Here is a 20,156-nt window from a genome sequence, read left to right as displayed (position 1 = left end):
ACGATTTCCTCCAATGTACATCCAGAACAAGTAAAAGATATAATGCATGCGCAATTTTCACCATCACCAATACATTGCTAAGTTATATACAACGGGCAAACCATCATAAAAAAATTAATAATTTTTTAAGAATAAAGCACATTTAAGAAAAAAACTAATCGTTTATTTGTATGTTAATTCTTGCCTAAGGCGTATTTACGAGGAAATTCGTAAATAAAATACGACAGATTCTACACAATTTTTCGTCGCTTATCGGTATTTATACCATATTTTTTCCTTCCAACTTTTTTTGTAGCAGATGCGAAGGTGATTACTCTCACACACAGATTCGCGTTCGCAACGAGTACAGTAGACTCGATTCTCGCATAAAAGCGGTATATTGTACAGAGGACGAGCACGTGGTCTCGGGCGCACAATGACATTCCTTGCGGCTGCATTTATGCGATTTTTCTCGCGAAGACCTATATACTCCTTCGTTTACTTCCAGCTCGCTCGCGCTTATAACTTTTCTCCACCCCCATTTTCCCACATTTTTCTATTGCACGTGACAGCACACACATACTGGCTCTCGTTCGTTCTTTCACTCACGCGATATGATGTGGATCGCACACGTGGACGCATCGCGGTATGGCCCGTATTACTTTGATATATAGTTTCTTTGCTGTGGCGATCGCTTTTAAATCTACAAACAACTTATGCTTAGAAAATTATAGCAGCACGCGTATGCGAATTCGAATAACAGCTTATTCAGTGAATGAGACGTATGTGAGAATGAATCTTTCGAAAGAAGAATCGAAAGATGCATGGCTATCCTGTCCACTGGTAACATCTCGGTGAAGAACTAAAAATTGATCTAAACATTTATCGATAAAATAAATTATAGCCGAGCTCTTGTATGATAAAAAAAAAAATAAACAAAAGAAACGATTATTAAAAATAGTTACAAAGTGCGATACTGCAGATCCAGTTTTATGACACAAATAAGGGCAGAGTTACCAATTTGATTGATACACAACTTATCTATTTATCATTATCGTAGTTATTTGTTTTATTTTCAATCTATAAAGTATACAGAACTTTTTACAAGAATTTTCTTTTTCATCGCAATGTCTAGCACCTCTAATTATTTTAGAGAAGATTTACTCAATTCGTTTGAATTGTATACTTCAAGCTAACAAATTAAACGATTTCCTTAAGTCTATATTAAATTTCTTGTACACTGTATAAAATTTACCTTCAGAAAGGGATGATAATTTTAATCGATAATCACTCAGAACTCATTGAGCAAATCTTTTCTAGAACTAACGAGAACGTAAAACATTGATTACTCAGGTGAAAATGGAACGTGGCAGCTGATGAAAGGAAAAAAAGATGCTCGCAACTACAGCGTTCAGCGCAATCGGAGAATATTACTATTTTACAAGTGAAAAATTCGAAGCGTAGCTTATTTATAGAAGCACATACAGTTTCTCATCTCTTTCTTATACTCTACACGTATGAATGAAAAGAAAAAAAATCTAGCTGACGCGTTCTAGAAACGTATACACAAGCGCTATTTTTTATTTCATATGTATCGTGTAACATGATGATCCACCTCACTTTTCGCTCAGTTTGCAGAGTCGCATGCGAGAGTTCCAGAAAAAAGACCATCTCGTGCGTGCGAAAAACTCGTTTGAGCGCATCAAGAGGAAAGCTGTACACTTGATCTATAAGGAGATATTGACAGCATCCATCGATCGTCTTTCCGCATGCACGCGATGAACTTTTTATGCTCCGATGCAAGCTTCACAAGCAGCACAATGCATGATTTTTCTACAGTGGTCTCTTATGTCGCACTATCAACAATCGCACTTTTGCTGAGGGAATAGTTGTCGACGCACTATGCCGGAAACACAACATCGTCACAAAACATCGTTCAAAAGCAGTCTTTTTCATTTGCTGATTCGACGATGTGACACTTTGTTTATTTATATGTGGCGATTGCAAATTAACCACATGTTTTCCTTATCGTTTAAGAATTATGTGCCGTGAGCTACTGTGCTAAATAGTTGCTAAACAGTCCTTATCTATTCTTTGATTAGAAATATTTTTCTCTCATTATTTACGTTTAAGTCTTTTTTACAAAAGATTATTCGTGAATCCTGCTACCTATGTGTGTACTTCAATCTTCTCATGAGTTCAATGTTTGCCCAAGTCTAAAAATTGGATAAAGTTTATCAAATTCATCTGTCATGAAAAAAATTTGAAATTGATCATTAACAGCTAAATAAAGCGTAACTTCATTCCATTAAAAATTCGTTGATGCTTCATAAAATTATTTTAAGTTTATTGGTCAGTTCGGCATCTATTTTGCGTTAATACAGTAACAATAACTTTTTTGTCATGAAACTCCACAGGCGACGCGTTTAACAAACCATCACTTTCGCACACATCTGCACACATATTTGAATCATCTTGTAAATTAACGAAGAAAGCAGAGATGATAACGAACTTGTACAAAGAAAAGGAAACTGTCTAAACATAAAAATAGACGTACAGAGATTATCGTTTATTCTGGGCCACTGCTCTGCGAATCCTTTTCATGTCTTAGCCGCACTTGCACGGCCTCCGATTCAAAATAAAGTTACAAACGCCAAAGTGCTCAAGAGAAAATAAGCATCGCGTTCACGGATGCGAATATTATACTTATGGTTTTGCTTTTGATCATCGATTTGATATGCACTATAAAAATTACATGATTTTTAGAGAAGAAAATGATAAACTAAAATTAGGGAATATGTGTATATTTATGGAAGATTTTTCAAGTTGTCTTTATAGAAAAATCTTGTCGCGCACCTTTGTGTGGATTATAAGAACGGTAATTATTTTCTTGTTATGTATAATATATTTATTTTGAAAATAAATATACTACATGTAAGTATAAATGTATTGTTACACTACACAGCTGCACCCTAAAATTTGTTTGATGCAGCAATTATCATGTTAATTAAAACTGTTGAGACAATTCAGTATTTACAAATTATTTACTGACAGTTCTGATGATCTTCCTACGAGGAAGCAATAGGTTCAAAATTACAGTTCAGTATTGTACAACTCAAACGGACTAAAACTATTGCTATTGTGTAATCTGGTTTATCTGACAAGACGCTGAAAGAATATCTTAAAGTTAGTTTGTTTTTGAAGAAACAATAAGCAAAGTTATTCTTATGAAAATATGCTGATTTCAATATGAATAAATTATTAAAAATCATCGGCAAATTTCATTTCCAGTTACGTCGTTCTAGGCTAAATAATAAATTACCAAATTTGTCAAATGTTTCTTTTTTTTTAAATCAGCATAGTAAAATATAAATGTTATTTAAACCATTTTTATTATTTTTCAAATTCTTATTTATAAAAGTAACTATTTCACTATACAGAACAAAATTCAGTTGTTTTAAGTAATATAAGCAATGAGGAAACTTATGTAAAAATATGAACGTCTAGAAAATAATATTCTTTCTTTACACCGTACAAAACTATGGCGTATTATTTACCGCATTTATTCTTGGCATTCATTCTCATTTGTAAATTAAATGCAATCATTTCTCAATTCTAGAATCCAGAATGTGAATTGAATAACCATTTCACTTTGGAATGCAAATTTATTAATAATTTTATAAAAACAGTATTTTGATTTTAAAATAATACTTTCAAGTATTATTTTTTGAAACCGAAATATTGGGCACTTTTTTATACCAAAATTTATACAAAACAATTTTCTCAAAATTGTTGTGCGATTTCTGAGAACATTTTCGATAAAGATTTAATTGATATTTTGTAAATAGAAAGTAAATTTTATATGTATAATATGCAATTAACAAATTTATAATTGCAAAATAATAGCACGTGTACGCATTAAAATATTACATATTTAAATGTATCATCGACTCGCACTACTCATTTCTATAAAATTGATTGTTACACAACTCATTTTCATACGCATGACCGATATTTAAATATGTAACCATCGTTCTGCAAATAAATTTTACATAACAAAACTGTTATAAAATAAATGATTAACAAAAAACAGTGCAAACGTACTTTTCCACATAACTTTTCCTCATTTCGACTCCTTACGAAAAAATCTGTAAACGCTTAAGCGAAAATAAGAACCAAATATATATTATAAGGCTCGATTTCCTGGTTCCAAATTGTTAATAAGAAAATAAAACAGCATGACGCTGGCCTTCAAGGACTCTTTTCGAAGTGATAGTAGTCGCGAGACGCGCGCTCACGACAACGTGTTGCGTCGCAGCGAGAAGCGCGCGCGCCTCTGTGATTTTAGATGCCTCGTAAGTGCACACCGTCTGCCACCCCCTCTTTGCTCTCTTCTCTATTTACTTTTCGTTCATCTTTCTCTCTCCTCTGTCATCCGCGACTTTGCGCGAGCCGCTCGTTCTTTTTTTGACGCTATTGGCGTCGCGTTAATATCCCATTTAAATAACATATATCTCACGTCTCTTTCTCTTCTTTGTTTCAAATCTACAAAAATTCGAAATTTACAGTGTAAAATTTTTACTTCTATTTCCCTAGCTACAGATTGCAGAATCGAATGTCAAGATACTTGAAGCATGGTAAAAGTCTACTGTGGTTTGTACAAGTAAATGAATAAAAGCGAAAGAACACAGATCGAAAGAGAACAAAAACAAAATTAAATTGATGCGAATGACTTTTGTAAGTTGCGGCGTTTTAAGGCGATTAACTTCTAATGATAGCTTAATCGGTTGTACAGATTTTCGCAGAATTCAGCATTGTTATAGCAGAGCAGTAGCCGAGCTTTTATTCATATTCTCAACACTCGTGCGTTATTATCATCCTCTCTGTTCACTCATTTTGTTTCTCATATACGTACTAAAGTAAATATTTATATATAATATATAAAGTATATGTAAAACACTAATATATGGTTACTTTTATTTTCTTGTTACAAGCCTTATATACTTAGAATATGTATAATTTGTTTTCTTCATGTATATATACTCTTGTCTTGTAATAAAATCGGTTACTTCAGCATACTTGAAATCTAGAGATAATAAATATAACTATTGTGTTATTGTTAGTACAAGAGAAGTGCGTGCAGAGGGTTCGCTTGGTGGCAGCGGGTGTGGGTAATTCGCGGCTAACGACTCGGGAGCAATTTGCCAACAATCATCCCTTTTTGTATAATCGTCTCACATAGTGACGTTTAACTGTATTGCTTTAGTATCCACGGAACACGGTTGCTGCTGCTGCTGCTGTTGTGCCTGCTGCTGTTGTTGCTGAGCTTGCTGTTGAGCTGCTTGCTGTTGTTGTTGTTGTTGTTGCTGCTGCTGTTGTGCCGCAGCAGCTTGTTGCTGCGCCGCTTGTTGTTGGGCAGCTGCCTGCTGCTGCTGCGCTGCTTGCTGCTGAGCAGCCTGTTGCTGCTGCGCGGCTTGCTGCTGCTGTTGCTGCGAGGCTTGCTGTTGTTGTTGCTGCTGCTGCGCCTGCTGAGCTGCAGCAGCAGCCGCAGCGGCTTGTTGCTGGGCAGCCTGTTGGGCCGCCTGTTGTTGCTGCTGCACTTGCTGCTGTACTTGCTGTATCGCCTGAAGGGCAATGGCTTTCGTATCGACGCAGGTTTGCGTCCCATCGACGGTGATGACAGTACCTCCACCGCTTGCTGCTTGCTGGGCTGCTTGCGCAGCTGCCTGTGCTGCTTGCCTCTGCTGCTGGCGCACTATGCTCGGTGGTGGGTCCATGTGCTGACGTTGGTGAAGCAGCAGGTGGTTCTTCTGGAAGAAGGCTTTACCGCACTTGTCGCAGATGTGCGACCTTATGTGACAACTACCGTCCGTGTGTCGGCGTTGATGCTGAGACAGGCCGTGCTTCTGGGCAAAACCTCGTCCACAGTCCGGGCAGATGTGCGGCTTGGGCTTTGGACCCGAACCCACTGGCGGCGAAGTCTGGGTAGCGCCGTGCATGTGACTTACGGCGCTTGACGAGCCTAGTGGTCCGTTCATCTACGAATGTTTCGACTATTAGAAGGGTGTGCAACAATTAATCGCTGAGTTTTAAGAAACAAGGAGGGCTATCGACGAGGCGTTTGGTTGACAATCGCACTGTTGGTGTTGCGATTAGGAAAAGCTTTTGATCGCTGCATACCTTGATTTAGTCGTGCGTCACAAGCCTTTTTGATAACCCTTCTTTGGTACGTTTAGTACTACTGTTTAACTACGATTTTTTTCCAGTGACTGATTTTTTCTTAGTTGTCTTTATATTCAAGTAGTCTTAACTTATAATTTTTATGGCATTTTATTATTATACCCACGAGAAAACGTAATATATTTTTTGAGCAAAAATATCAATTTTTTTTCCAAAAACAACTGTTTTTATAACTCCTAGTATATTTTATAAGAGATGTGACGTACTGATAAGAGACGATTTGAATATTATCAAAGAATATTTCAGCTGTGATAAGAAGTTATCTGATGCTTCAAAATAAATATTGCTTAAAGTGATTTGCTCAGGCTGTAATTTGATAAAATTTATTTTACCATTCAGTTAAAGGATTCTCTCTGGATATTACGTATAGCTAATTAGCCTAATGAAAAATCGTCAATAATAAATTAGCTCATTTATGAGCTAAGGTTGGACATAATCGAGACCAGCAATAGCTACCTGGTGAGAACTGGAAGTGTTGGCTGTAAGAAAGTGTCCCGTGGTTTGTTGAAATGTAGCAGCAAGTCCGCAAAGGTCAGTTACAAGCGTTCTGTCAGCAGAATGTAACCTTAAATGCAAAGTCTGGGCTTCCCTGTTATTAAACTCCAATCCGCATTCCCTGCAAAGTTGAGAGTAAAAATGAGATACTGGTAGAAAAGGAAAATCGGACATTTCATGACGCAATCAGAACGAGACTACTCACCGACACGTGAACGGTTTTGTATCCGAATCAGAATTACTGCTATTGTGAATCTTGGAGTGGGCTATGAGGTCAGACTTCCTGGGGAAGGCCTCTCCGCAAACGGTACAGGCGAACGGCGTCTCCCCGGTGTGAAGCCGCATGTGCGCCAGCAGGGTCCTCTTTTGCAGGAACTCCTTCCCGCAGACTGTACAAGAGTGGGGTATCCTGCCGTGCAGCCGGCCGTGGTTGACCAGCTCGAATTTCCTCTGGAAGCTCATGCCGCAGTCGGGGCAGACGAACGGGTGCAGGCTGCCGTGGAAGCGCGAGTGCATTGTCAGGTGCTCCTTCTGGGCGAACGACTCTCCGCACTCTTCACAGACGAAGGGCCGCTCCCCCGTGTGGAACTTGCTATGCGTCACCAGGTGACGTTTCAGGGGAAAGGCTTTGCCGCACTCTGGACAGACGAACGGCCGCTCCCTGGTGTGCACCCGCGTGTGGGTGACCAGGTGGTGCTTTAACGTGAAGGACTTTTTACATTCGCGGCACTGGAACGGTCTCTCGGCGCTGTGCAGCAGGAGATGGGTATGGAGACAGTGTTTGTGCGCGAAACTCTTGCCGCAGTGCACGCAGATGTGGGGCCGCTCGCCCGTGTGAACTCTCGCGTGGGTGGTCAGGTGGTGTTTCAGGAGGAACGACTTTCCACACTCTGTGCAAGAGTAGGGCCTCTCCTTGGGTACCCTCACTTGCGATCCTATGTCTTGCTGAGGCTTGGGTTTGGTATCTATCTGGCTTGTATTTACATGAGTGAGAACATGGCCAAAGTGAGCTGCGGCTTCAGTCTGACTGGAGGCAACGTTGTTGGACTGGTTGGAGGCAGCAGCTGCTCGCTTCATCAGGATTTCGTTGCATTCTTCAGCTGTGAGTTGGAGAGGACCAATGGGAGTCATGAAGTGCTTGCTCATGGTGTGCTTGTCCGTGGCAAAGACCAGAGTGTTGGGAAAGAGGGATGGTGTTGGCGTAGAGTGATGGGCATCACAGTTGCATCCTCCCTTGTCGCAGGTCAAGGCAAAGACGTCGTGGTGCTTCTTGGACCTGACGTGAGTAGAGTGGCTGGTTTGATTATGGGCTCCTGTGCTGTGTCCGTGGTGTGCTGTGGCTGGTGTCTGCTGGCAGCTCTCATTCATCGTGAACATGGTCCTTCGGTGCGCACTGTTCTGTATCTTGGCTGGCTTGACATCGATCTGTATCTTGGGACTGGAGGTCTGGTCCTGGTTGTTGTTGACCGCTGCATAGCTGATGGTACCGGAGATGTCGCTTTGTGTGTTCTCCCGGCTGTCGTTTCCGGGACCGCTAAATGACCATGTGGCATAGCCAAACCCAGGACCGGTGTTCCCAGGTGTGGTGCACATGTTCGTCAAAGTGGTGATCGAGGCGTTGGCCTGACTACTGGCTGTAGTGACAGTGGGTTCTTCACTATCAGTAGTCAATACATCTTCAGGGCCAACCACCTGCTCCACGATGACGAACTGGTCAGCGGGGAATATCTTTAACGGCTCCAGAGCAAGATTTTTGTCACGCTCCAGTATCCCAAATTTTAGGCTGGTCGACGGCGAGGATCATATCTGTCCCTCGCTCGGCTCCGGCCTCTCCCGCTACTCCGGTGTAGCTGCGCCTGGCTGCTCGGGGGCCAGAGGCGGCTTCCGCCTCTTCGCCCAAACAAACGGACACTCGCGCGCGCGCGGCTACGTGTATTATGTACCTGCGTGTGCACGGAGGGCGATCGGCGAGAGCGCACCCCCGCGCCGGACTAGGTACGTCTCACTCTCTCTCTCTCTCTCTCGCTCTCTCTCTCGCTCTTTTGCTCGCGCTCGTTCGCGGCGTCCCTCGGCTAGGCGCGCGCGCTAACCTTAAAGAACAACAACGTCGTCGTGTCCCTCCGCTCTGGCTGGCTCTGTCTCTCTCGCACTCACTCGCGGCTCCGATCGGATGGCCCGCTCGATCGGTCTCTCGCGTACGTGTATAGGCCTGTGCCCCGACTCCGAAACTCCGAAATGTTGTCCGCGTTTATACAGGCCGCGACAGACGCACAAGTGCACGGGGCCTTAGCCGCGCCGACGGCAGACGAATCGCGGCGGCGGCTGAAGCAACGAAAGTGAAAAGAGGAAACACGAGGAGCCTACGCGCTCGCGGCTCCTTTCTCTGCGTGTGTGCGCCGCGCGAGAGCACAGCGAGAAACGGACAAGGACAGAGTCGCGGCTGCGGCGGCACTACACAGTCTCGGCACACACACGCGCTCGCGGAGGGGGAAATCCGCTGATCGCGATGGCAAAGCGAGAAAAACGATGAGCGCGGCGGACACTGACAAAGCGCGCGCACTCGGGACGCCGGTTCACCAGGTTCCCTCGGCGGCTTGATTCACTGGCTGCTGCGAGACCGCGAGGCGGACTGTCCTCGGCGAGCACTCGGCTGGATCCACGACGACGTCGAGGAGGTTGATGATGATGAGATGGCACAGACACACGGACACAAGGCGGTGGCGGGGCTCCCCGGGGCGCGCGCGCGCTCTCGAGAGTAGAGGCGTTTATCGCTCCGTCTCGCTCGCGCTGATAGCGCCGCGCTCGCCGTCTCTCTTGTTCCGGGCGTGTGTGCGTGCGCAGCACACCGACGACGACGAAGAGGGCCAACAAGCTGGCGACTCGCGCTCTCTCTCTCTCTCTCTCTCTCTATCTCTCTCTCTCGCTCACTCTTGCTCTCTGTGTACTTTGTGTGATACCTCTCTTCTTTCTCTCTCTCTCTCCTTCTCTGCACTCTCACCTAATAGAGTTTGCGTGCGAAAGTGCGTGCGCGCGCGCTGGATCTCTCTCGCGGCGTGTTGCTGGCGCCGGGGAGGCACACCAGGGCGGCCCTCGTGCTCTCACCTCGAGGACGCGCACATTTTGGAGCTCGCTCTCGCGGGCAAGAGCCTCCTCCGTGTATCGGCCATTTTATTTGTAAACTATACTACCACAGAGTACGCCGTCGTGTGTCTCTTCCTGCTGCTGCACCGCGCGCAGTCGCGTTCTCTGCTCTGCTGGCCCGCTACTATGGTATATGGCTGACTGGCTAATATATGTATACGTGTATACCTATACGCGATATACGGCGCTAGTCACAGATCTGTCTTTGTCTGCGCAATAGCCGAGCCGCGAGCGTGCGTGTGTGGAAAGAGAGAGAGAGAGAGCGCGCGCGAGTTGCGCCGCGAGGCCCGCGGCCGCGAGAGGCGACCGCCCGGCGCAGGCTTGCCAATCGTCCCGCGCTTTTGGAGGGATCGCGCTCAGTATTCTGTTCGTGTTGCGGAGGCGGCGCTTCTTACGTCAGCCGGTCTCTGCCTTCGTAGTTTAAACCGACTTCCGTTCACGCATGCTGGCAGCACTGCTTTTTCGGCCGCGATGATAATTTATTTTATTCCTTTTTACGTGCGCAAGGTGCCTAGTGCTGCCAACCTATCGCACGTTCGGTTTTTACGGTTTGAATAATGAAACGGCGTATAATCACTGTAATCGTCTATGAATTATCCAAGCCAATTCAATTAGCGACCTCTACGTTAAGTCTACGGCTACAGTACTGCTCAAAGGTAAATTGAATAAAACATTGATATTTTGCTATCGGGAAAATTAAGGAATAGCGTTGGGAATTTTTATAAAAAGTAAGAGTTAAAGTTCAACAGTTTTTTTATTTGATCTTACGATTATGTCTTAGCTCTTCGAATAAATCAACGTATTTATCATCGAATATCTTGTGGCTATTAATTATATCTGGCAGGTCTTCAAATCGAGCACTCAAATCGTTTTTCCTAAGTCTTGTAACCTTAGCAATTTTTGGTTTAGTAATTGCTGGGTTGAAAGTACCTCGCGACGAATCGTATTCCACGTAAATATCTTTCGGCGTTGATTTTATTATATTCTTTGCCACAGTGTTTTCCATTTTTAACGGCGCATTTTGGAATATAATTTTAGCAATATTTTGAACAGAAGAATGGTAATACCTCTGAAGCGCAACTACTTCCCATAAACTTGTAGAACCAGCATTGGAATACTCAGGATCATTCAAATCTGCTAAATAAATATTATCTCCCATATTTTCTGTATCGAGTAAAATACTAGTGATTTTAAAATGTTGTTTGAATAATCGCGCTATGCAAATCGTTCCCAAAATAGTGTTATGCTGTACATTTAACATCATTGTAAATAATCTTTTCAAAAAGGCAAGTAGACGGTTTTGAGTAATATTGTTAGAGTGATTCATCAAAATATACGACAGACTTTCTGTAAAAACTTCTGCATGCATATGTTTTTGTCCAACATTAATTTGTAACATGATCCTAAACAGATGTGTATAAAACCTGATAGGATCAATGTTTAATGCCAAAGCTTGACCAGATAATATTTTAAAGGCAGCATTTATACAATGAATACATTCCACAAATGACAGCTTCTCCTCATCGAGTAGTTTATTCAATTGATTCACCACATCTTGATAATAATCGATATTGATGCACTGTGAAAACTTTGACAAACCTTCTAAACAAGAAGACAGAATTTTACCACTTGGAGCATTCTTTAAAATACGAAAATATATGGTAAATAATAAGCTAGTGATTTCTGTGAATGTTTTTGATTGCGACTGCTTATTTTCTTCTGCTTTTGTTTCCAACAGTTCTTTTTCTATTTGTTCCAGTTTACTTTTTCGTTTTCTTTCCTTTTTACTCAGTGCAAGAACTCTATTCTTATGTGAAACAAGTTTTTTGTAATTGCTCGTTTCTTCCTTATTTTTATCCAAGTTAATATCTTTAATTCTCAGACTCAACAAAATTTGTATCACCTCCAAGTGTACAGACAGTTTATGCACTTTTACGTACTGATTCAAATGGCGTACAATGCTCAATGATAACTCCCCACGCAAATCTTCTTTGAAAATTTGTCGAAAACATTTTGCTACAGTTTCTCTTACATTTGGGTGTTTGTTGTCCAGGAATGGAATCAAGAAATGAGCTATATTTGATGAAAAGTTGAAGTATGGCTGAGTCACTAGAAGTTTACTCATACAGTCAATTGCAAACATTGCTAAATAAGCATCAAGTTTCTTTACTATTTGTTTCTGTTTAGTTTTTTTAATTGCAGATGCCATCTTTTCAAGCTTTTGCAAGTATTGTCTGTAAAATTTAAGCAGTGCAGTCTCTTGATTCTGCAGTAGCAATGTTTCTTTTTTCAGTTTTACTTCACTTTTGTCGAACGACCAAATATTGTAGGATGGCAAGAGATCCTTAAATATTTCAAGTATAGAGGCAGTAGCCAGTTTTGTAACTGTGATGTAAACTTCTGGATTCCTCTCGTCCATGTATTTCAAGAGTAAAGATAAGTTACTCAATTTGTGCTCTGGATTTTCCAGAATTTCACTAGACAATATACCAATATGGTATCGCACATATTTAAGCTTCTCTTCACGGTACGCTAAAAGTTGTACTGTAGAAATTGGTTTAGCGGGTGGGGTATCTACGGTACTCTCTACATTGTTATCTGCAAATTTCTCAGACAGTACCGTGTCTGTACGTTCATCTTGCTCATCGTCTACAGGAGTGGGTTCCGAAGTATGTCTTTTCTTTAGACGACCTTCTTTTGTCTTGATTGGTAAAAGATGTCGAACTTTTTCTGTGTCTTTTGATACTCTAGACTTATTAACTAATCGCTCATACCGCTTTTCTACCTCCATGGTTTTATTGTTTGTGTATCTGTTTTGTCAATTCTCCTGAAAAATGTCGTTTATCGAATTAACTTCACGTTAGAATTTCAGATACATAATTACCGATATTGCCACTAATTTTTCAATCTCGAATTTTAATTCATGAATTTACGAAAACGAAGTAACCAAGCAATGTGCATGCACTAATCATAACCATAACCTCAAAGCAAAACAAAAACCTTTAGGCCGCTGGTGTTCTCCGATTGTTGGACTGCTCTGGGGAGCCCAGCTCCCTGGATCGTCGTGTGGAAAAAACGTAAAAAAAATGGGAAACTCGCGGATGAACGTAATTATTCTCTCTCATCCGAAGTGATGAATTAGGAAGCTTCACTACGAGGTCTGATCAATGGGCCCCATGCAGACGACCACGCGACTCGACTCGGCTTGCTCGCAGTTTACTAGTGACGTATGATCTCTGTTTACTAGACTAGGGCGACATCCAACTGGCGGATTTTGGAAGGTCGGAGACGTAAGCGTGGCTCGGTTGGTATTGCAGAGAACATATCATATCTATAAATTGGTGATTATTAAGGAATTGTGATCGTTATGAATATTTTCTTCTTTTCGTTCAAATTCCACGTTTTATGGAAAATCTATTCGACGCAATATCTGCTTTCATACAAAACACTTGATATTTTCTTCGATCGATTTGCGTCTAATTAGACACACCGCGTCGGAATAAATAAAATCCATTGCATCGATGAGATCGCGGTTACGCGAATTACGCAAGCGAAAATATTGCAAAATCTATCAGCACATACATTTCCACGTTCAAAGTGCTCGAATCAACGCGCCGAGTCAGCAATTGATAAGCGGCTGATGTGTGCGGTTATGCGTAGGCTATTCGTGCTTTTATGAAAAGCTATAATAGTTTGACACTATGATATTTTTTAAAATGTCTTTCGCAAAGTGTTGGCGGGGTTTTAGTTGAGTAGTACAGAAACAGTAGAGGTAGTGTTTCAATACTGTTTCCTTGAAAATTACTAATTACGCTAAAGGACAAAGAAAAATCCAAAGAGAAACAGCTCCTCCAAGCATAGGAGAAGCATAAGTGCGTCTTTGTTTTTCGCATTGAGCAGGTGCTTTGAAGGAGAAAAGACCGGCTAGTTAGCATGCCTCGACAGTCTTCTTTTATTCACATACCATTATGGTATAATGGATCGTTTTCTGCAGGTATAACTTACAAGTCTTACTCGATACAATTTCTACGATGTAAAATCGCATGGCAAATATTTTCACAATCGCGAAACTATATTCCATTTTAATAATTAAAAATTTCAAAGACTTCGAAGCCGCGCGTAAGTACCCATACAGAGAGAATATACCGGATAAATTTCGTCGCCTTTGTCCCGTTTTATCGCCGCGCGCTTCTTCTCAGCTCTCTTTCAGCCGCCGCCGCCGCCGCCGCGTAGGTAGCACTATTTCGACCTTTCTCGAGTTCTGGAGTTTGCAAATGGAATGCTGCGAATGATTTATCGCCGTCGCGCGCGCGCGCTCGTAAGAAAATCCGCGCAGTCGTCGACTTCTCGAGATTTACGCGTTTCTTTACCCCAAACCGCTCTTTACACACTGCAGCCGCGACTCGAGAAGAAAGGCGCAACGATCGACTCGTATAAGTGAGACACTATACCGCATCTTCAGCCAACATAATATATAATTCGCGATCGACTGAAACCTTGTAGTCTGTCCCAGTGTATGATAAACCCGCAGCTTTAAACGCGGGCAATCCAATAGCCAGCTTCCATAAACGATCCCTAAAATATATCTACTCCGATATAGGCGGCGGACGGCATAAAACGCGAAAAGCCGTCCTGGCTGCTCCATAAAAAGAAAACAATCAAATTAAAAGCGCTCGGCCCGCGCATAATGTTGCCTCATGCGCAACGACGTGCTTCGCGGAAAATCAATTTCGCCGTTTCCCTCTGCGCGATTTCGGCTCGGTAAGCAGTATAAGTATATATATATAGAAGTGTATAAGAAGCCCGACGTGCGTCGGCGAGTCGTCGGTTGCGGAGCTTAAGGCGCGGAGTAGAGATCGGCAGGAGTTTTACGAGCGCCGCAGTAGCGCGAGAGGAAGAAAGCTCTCGGCGATGCTCCTGACCTTTTTACGACACACGCTCGGTTATACGGGGCTGCCGAGAGGGACAAAGTTCGTTGTCGCGTTCGTATAATGGAGATGATATAGAGCTTTTGGAAGAATCGATCGGTTTTGAATGTTATTGGCGATTGTAAGCTGTTTATAGAAAACAGTCGATAAAAGCCAACAATTCGAAACAAGCAAATATACACTAGGCTGGCTCGAGGGGATGAGGAGGAAGAAGAAAGGGGGACGACCGCGCGTATACGCGAGGGTGGAGTTGCTGCGCGCGCGAAATCGGCCGCTATATAAAATGATCGGCTATTCGAGCGTGAACGAGAGATAGGTGCGCATGTGTATGTGCGTGTGTGTGTGTGTGTGTGCGCGCGCGCGCGCACCGCGAAAACTCGAATTTGCGGATTGCGTCGAGGGGAAATGAAAGGCCGTTGCTTATGTATCTGCGTGTGCAGATTTAGGACTGACACAACGTTTTGAGCAAAAGTCTTTGTTAGCTTTGCGCTGCAGTTTTATATAGACTATATGAGCTAGAAGGAAGCGGTATTATAAAGCGATAGACCATTTGTAAGTTTCAATAGCCGAGCGCGCGGCGGGCTCTTCGCGTCAGACGCACGCTGGGTTTATTACATACATCACCTACGAATCCACACGTCCGTTTCTTTCTTTCTTGTCGATCGAACTGCGCAGCGTCTTTTTCTCCTCGTTCTCTGTTCTGCATCGATCGGATATTTCGCCTGGGCTTTGTAGTGTGTCCTCTCCCGTAGGTATCTTCTCGGGGGTCTTATACCCTTGATTAATTGCCGGCCATTTGTCGTGTCATGATCAGTGCTGTGCGTAGGAGGAGGATCGGATCTTTTCTAGTAAACTTTAGAGTAAGTTTGTATACTGACGTCAATGTTCGCGTTATCGAACTATTATAACTGGTGATCGTCGCTTATCAATTGCGTACTAATTGACGAGCAATATACTGTTGTGATTTGTGCTTATTATACGAAAATATTGTTTTGAGATCGCATTCGTTTGTTGACCTCTGTTGGAAGCAGCGTCAGCTTTACACGTAATATTTGGCAAAATTTTCTGCGAACAAAAAAAGAAAAGAATTGTAGCTATATAGATACACACCGAAAACCAAAAAAAAAAACGCGCCATACTGGCGCGCGCGTCTCAGTCCAGTAAGTTTATTCCCCCATCACGGAGAGAAAGAGCAGATAGACAGCCATAACTCACAATACACACACTCCGCGCAGATATACACTCTTCCAGGTCGTCGACGTGGAGTAAAGACTGCGATTAGTCTCTCCCAGCGGTTCCCTTTGTCCAAAACACAGAAAGACTCGAGGACACGGCGTCGATTGAATTATCGCCTGACAGACGTCGCGTGTGATTTCGATTAATTTTTTTCTCTCTTTCTCTGCACCGGGATCACCGATGCGACAAGCGGGAAATGCATTATTCAGAGGACGCCTGAAAAATGACGCCATGTGTATCAAGGTGTTACGTCCGCGGAGGATCGTTAGCGAGGCCCGTAGGAGACTAATTGAACGAGGAGTGATGATTTAGTTTGTGATGCTGTGGACCACGTTTATTTTACAGTGGCTTCGTGCTGTGAACATTTATTGCACAAAATCCAACCTTGAAACGTTTTTCAACCTTTATATCTTGAATATAATCGCCTATACACAATATAAAGATCAGCCTCGTTATCATCGCGCTTCTATACACATCCCAGTAAGAATAACAAACAAGCAATTAGAAGGCGCGACGAGCAAAAAACCCGCCGACGTCAGCAAAAAGCTCAGCGCAACGAAAACACTTGCAAAACATGAAAAAATCGCTTTTAGCGCGTGATATCAGCCTCGTCTATTGAACCGACGCGCATATTCGATCGTGTACAGCAAATAAACATCAAACGTAGCGCCGACGCTGTCGATTAGTGTCTATAACATAAACTCTCTGCGAAAAAGGAAAAACAAGGCAAATATAGAATCCGTAACGTCGTGCAGTATAGTCGATGACGTTTGCGAGGCGTCTGCAAAGTTCGCGCGAATCCGTGACGCGAGCGATATGTGTGTCGCGACGTCGGCGGCGGTGAACATCAGGCGATGTCTGCTTCGCCGGAATAAGTATTGCGGTCGAAAGAGAGAATGACGCCGGGAGAGAGTTTCCTGAGATTAGAGATACTCGCGTTGATCGTGGGATGTAAAGTACTTAAAATAGAGTTACGCAAAAAGCGAAGACGTAATACTTGTGCAGTAACCCTGTGCTTCTTACGATTACATTCGAAGCTTGCGATTATTCATTATTAAATTCAGTACATTATCGTTGCAGTGCACAATGCGCAGTTTCGAGCCGACCGAGAAAAATAAACCCGCCCATACTGTAATGACTTCTAATTACAGCTCTCCAACGTGGAAGTAGTAAATAAACCTATTAGACACGCGCGACGCGATCTCGCATAAAAGCTGCTGCTCGCTTTATTGCAAAAACAAAGTCTATCGTCGATGTATCGAACGAATTTTGCACGTCCAAATCACGCGAGTGACTAAAGAGCTTTCAAAATAGCCGTTCGCGCTTCCTGAATAAGAAGAGCTTGATGCGCGCTAATTTCGAATGAGCGACTATACCGATGACTTTGAGAAACTTTTTAATAACTTCCCGCATGTCTCAAAACAGATTTTATCGAACGCGTATCAGCTCGTGTCAAAACATTGCGTACCGATATCCTCGTCGTCGCGCAGCTGCTTAGAAAATCGAAGCGCAAAATGCGAGTTGACATCGAGCGCTATATTTTTATCCCAATTAAGACATCGTCGCGTGTGTAACGACGTGTTTGCCTCGCGCCGGTCTCAATAACGGCTGGTTTCAAAAGCGAAAACAAAAAAGTTGATGGAAAAACTGAGACTATACGGCGCCACACTGTTGACACAACTTCTACCCCCTATTGCATCAACGCGACGACGGCACAGATTCGTCGCGGCAAACATGCAATTAGAATACATCGCGCGATATACTCGTTAACAGAACGTATAAAATACGATTCATCGGAAGTCACCCACGCGATGTTTATACACCGGTCGCTGCAATTTCGCGCGAAAATGACTCGGTCACGCTTAAGGCGAACGAACTGCCGATCGCTCCTTATCTCGTGCGTGTATAAGAGTCATTCTACGAAAAGCGACGTATATGTATAGGATTAGAGCGGGAAGCATTCCTGCCGGTTTTATAATCGGCCGATGGCAGTATAGTCGCGTGTAGTGCAAAAAGACGCATTTTGGAGTGGTGTGTGGATGACCGGTATTCTCAGCGCAACTTTGCGTGCGACGATTTTATTACGCGATGATTATATACATATTTGAGAGACACGCTATATATAGCTCTTCTGTCACGACGACTTTTATATTTTGTTATTAAAGAGTCTGTGACCGGTGCGTCGTGTGTGTTACGTATAAACGCCGTAGCATACAATGCGTCTATTGAGGAAAGTTGCGGCTGAGCGGCTTATCAGGCCGCGCGTCAGACGGAAATTCGCGCGCCGCGAGTATACACGCATTGCGAAACGCATCGGTCTAGTATGTTCTCAAGTCGGCGGTTACAGTGGTCGAACGCACTCTTTGTCTCTTTATTTTTCTTCAAACACAACCTCTCTCGCGGGCATAAATCAGATTCAAAAAATATAATATTCCGTCGATCCCCTGCAATGCAAAGCAGACCGTATACACAATGAGCTACACCGTCGATAAATTGGCCTTTGTAGAACAGCAAGAAAACACGTCCCCTCCTCGATACATCGAGTGCTGCCGGCTGGCATATAGAATATAAGCAGCATCGTATGACCATATAACACAATAATCCCAACAGTCCACTTCAATAAATCCACACGAGAACGTATGTATATACGCAGTCGCGCAGAAATGCCATAATACAAATCCTTCGTGACATCGACCTCTGCCCCTCCTGTACATCCCCGCGCGAATACATATAGAGACGCAACAGTATACACCTATAATAAATGCCACGGGACGAAAATTACACGATTTACGATTCGCGCGCGTGTGCAGAAGCATCCCAGCCATGCGTGACCGTATAGCTAGACGGGCTCGTTCGATTCGATACTAATTGATTTTTCGACGACGAAAAGGAAGGGGACAATTAAGCGTGACGCCCCGTTGGGCGAGCGGTGCATGACGCCCCTGGTCTGTTATAGCTACGCACATAGAGGCTTTCCCTTTTTTCGGATAGCCCCGACGCAGCTCTTATCCAACGGACGATCGCGGCGCTTTGTTAAAGCGTTTTACGAGCGCCGTTGAAGAATTTTCTCCTGTGATTCTCGAGTTTTCCTCGCTCGTTCTCGTTGTACAGACCGTCGAGCTGTATGGAAAATCGATGCCGTAAAGCGCACGACGACGACGACGACGAGAAGTTTCGCTGGAAAAACAGCAAGTTTGTACCTATCGGCGCGTATAAACTTTGCGATAAAATACACATCGCTCGGAGCGCCGGGAGTTCGGTAAGTCAACTGCTGCTGGAGTAGTTTCGGCTTTCTTTTCTCGCCAGTGTCAATGAATAATTAGCGGAGCTTCGGAAAATCGGTTATATACGCATCGAAAGTATAGACGTCGATCGGGCCTACCGATGTTTGGATTATATTCAAAAGCCGACTGTTTTCCCAGCCGAAGTTCCTTCGAGTGGTTTACACAGCAGCTTCTCTGGAAAAATTCTATACACAAGCGCGTAGGCGGCTTTTCACACCCGAATTCCGTGAACCGCAGAAGTAGTGTACAAAAGACTCGAGTTTTCGCGGCGGCGGTGCATTATAAGCATAACGCGAACAATGACGCGTCGACCGAGACGAATCTCGTTGCGGAGCCATCTGCCGCCCACGAAAAGTGTATATACGTAAGGTAACCGGAGACGGAAAGCAGTAGCGAGATCAAAGCGACGAGGCGCTGCGATGCCGATCTGATTTGTGTCACCTTTGGGTATATAAGGTACTCCCTTATGAAGTGGACGATGACGATGGGTGTCGGGAGTTGTCAGCATTACCGATTATGATGCTGATGGGGATTCTTGAGCTTTGGTCGATTTCAATTTCGTCAAGCTTTAATCAGAAGTGGATGTTAATGTAGGCGCGTAATTTTACTCCCCGTGCGTGCGATCGAGTTCCGAGAGCCTATTTCCTTGGACATATGGGATAATGTGTTTCATTAAGTTTATCAGTGCAATGCACGAACGATATTCCATATTTTCGGGAAGACCGGTAAACTGCAAACCCGAAAAAAGCGTCATAAGCCGCGTGCGCAGCATCGAAAAAATTCGGTACGGTCTCTCTCCGCATGCAGTTGCTAAAAGCCATAAAGCCTCCCCTTAATTCCCCAACAATAGCTC

General features: G+C 43.4%; 2 protein-coding genes and 1 pseudogene across 2 annotated transcripts; all 3 read right to left on the bottom strand.

The window, feature by feature from the left end:
- Nucleotides 1–141: 141 nt before the first annotated feature.
- LOC100117821 (zinc finger protein 37) lies at nucleotides 142–10,111 on the bottom strand. The gene is made up of 3 exons (XM_016982098.3): nucleotides 6,920–10,111; nucleotides 6,676–6,835; nucleotides 142–6,017 (listed from the first exon to the last, which is right to left on the bottom strand). Exons 1-3 carry the CDS (start codon nucleotides 8,305–8,307, stop codon nucleotides 5,214–5,216), a joined length of 2,352 nt encoding a protein of 783 aa, XP_016837587.3. The 5' UTR covers nucleotides 8,308–10,111; the 3' UTR covers nucleotides 142–5,213.
- LOC116416197 lies at nucleotides 8,623–10,299 on the bottom strand (annotated as a pseudogene).
- Nucleotides 10,300–10,590: 291 nt separating this feature from the next.
- Nucleotides 10,591–13,090, bottom strand: LOC100117857 (nucleolar complex protein 3 homolog). Its single transcript, XM_031923735.2, has 2 exons — nucleotides 12,856–13,090; nucleotides 10,591–12,682 (listed from the first exon to the last, which is right to left on the bottom strand). Exon 2 carries the CDS (start codon nucleotides 12,644–12,646, stop codon nucleotides 10,610–10,612), a length of 2,037 nt encoding a protein of 678 aa, XP_031779595.1. The 5' UTR covers nucleotides 12,647–12,682; nucleotides 12,856–13,090; the 3' UTR covers nucleotides 10,591–10,609.
- Between the last annotated feature and the right edge of the window lie 7,066 nt (nucleotides 13,091–20,156).

This window comes from Nasonia vitripennis, chromosome 2 (assembly GCF_009193385.2).
Source record: "Nasonia vitripennis strain AsymCx chromosome 2, Nvit_psr_1.1, whole genome shotgun sequence".
In the NCBI taxonomy this organism is placed as follows: Eukaryota; Metazoa; Arthropoda; class Insecta; order Hymenoptera; family Pteromalidae; genus Nasonia; species Nasonia vitripennis.
This window is presented reverse-complemented; position numbering and strand designations above follow the sequence as displayed.

Excerpts from the sequence above, each read along its gene's own strand:
- LOC100117821 (XM_016982098.3), bottom strand. The coding sequence starts at position 8,307 with ATGTGCACCACACCTGGGAACACCGGTCCTGGGTTTGGCTATGCCACA. Across the intron at positions 6,836-6,919 it reads ACAAAACCGTTCACGTGTCG|GGAATGCGGATTGGAGTTTA; the intron begins GTGAGTAGTCTC and ends TCAACTTTGCAG. Across the intron at positions 6,018-6,675 it reads ACACTTCCAGTTCTCACCAG|ATGAACGGACCACTAGGCTC; the intron begins GTAGCTATTGCT and ends AAACATTCGTAG.
- LOC100117857 (XM_031923735.2), bottom strand. The coding sequence starts at position 12,646 with ATGGAGGTAGAAAAGCGGTATGAGCGATTAGTTAATAAGTCTAGAGTA.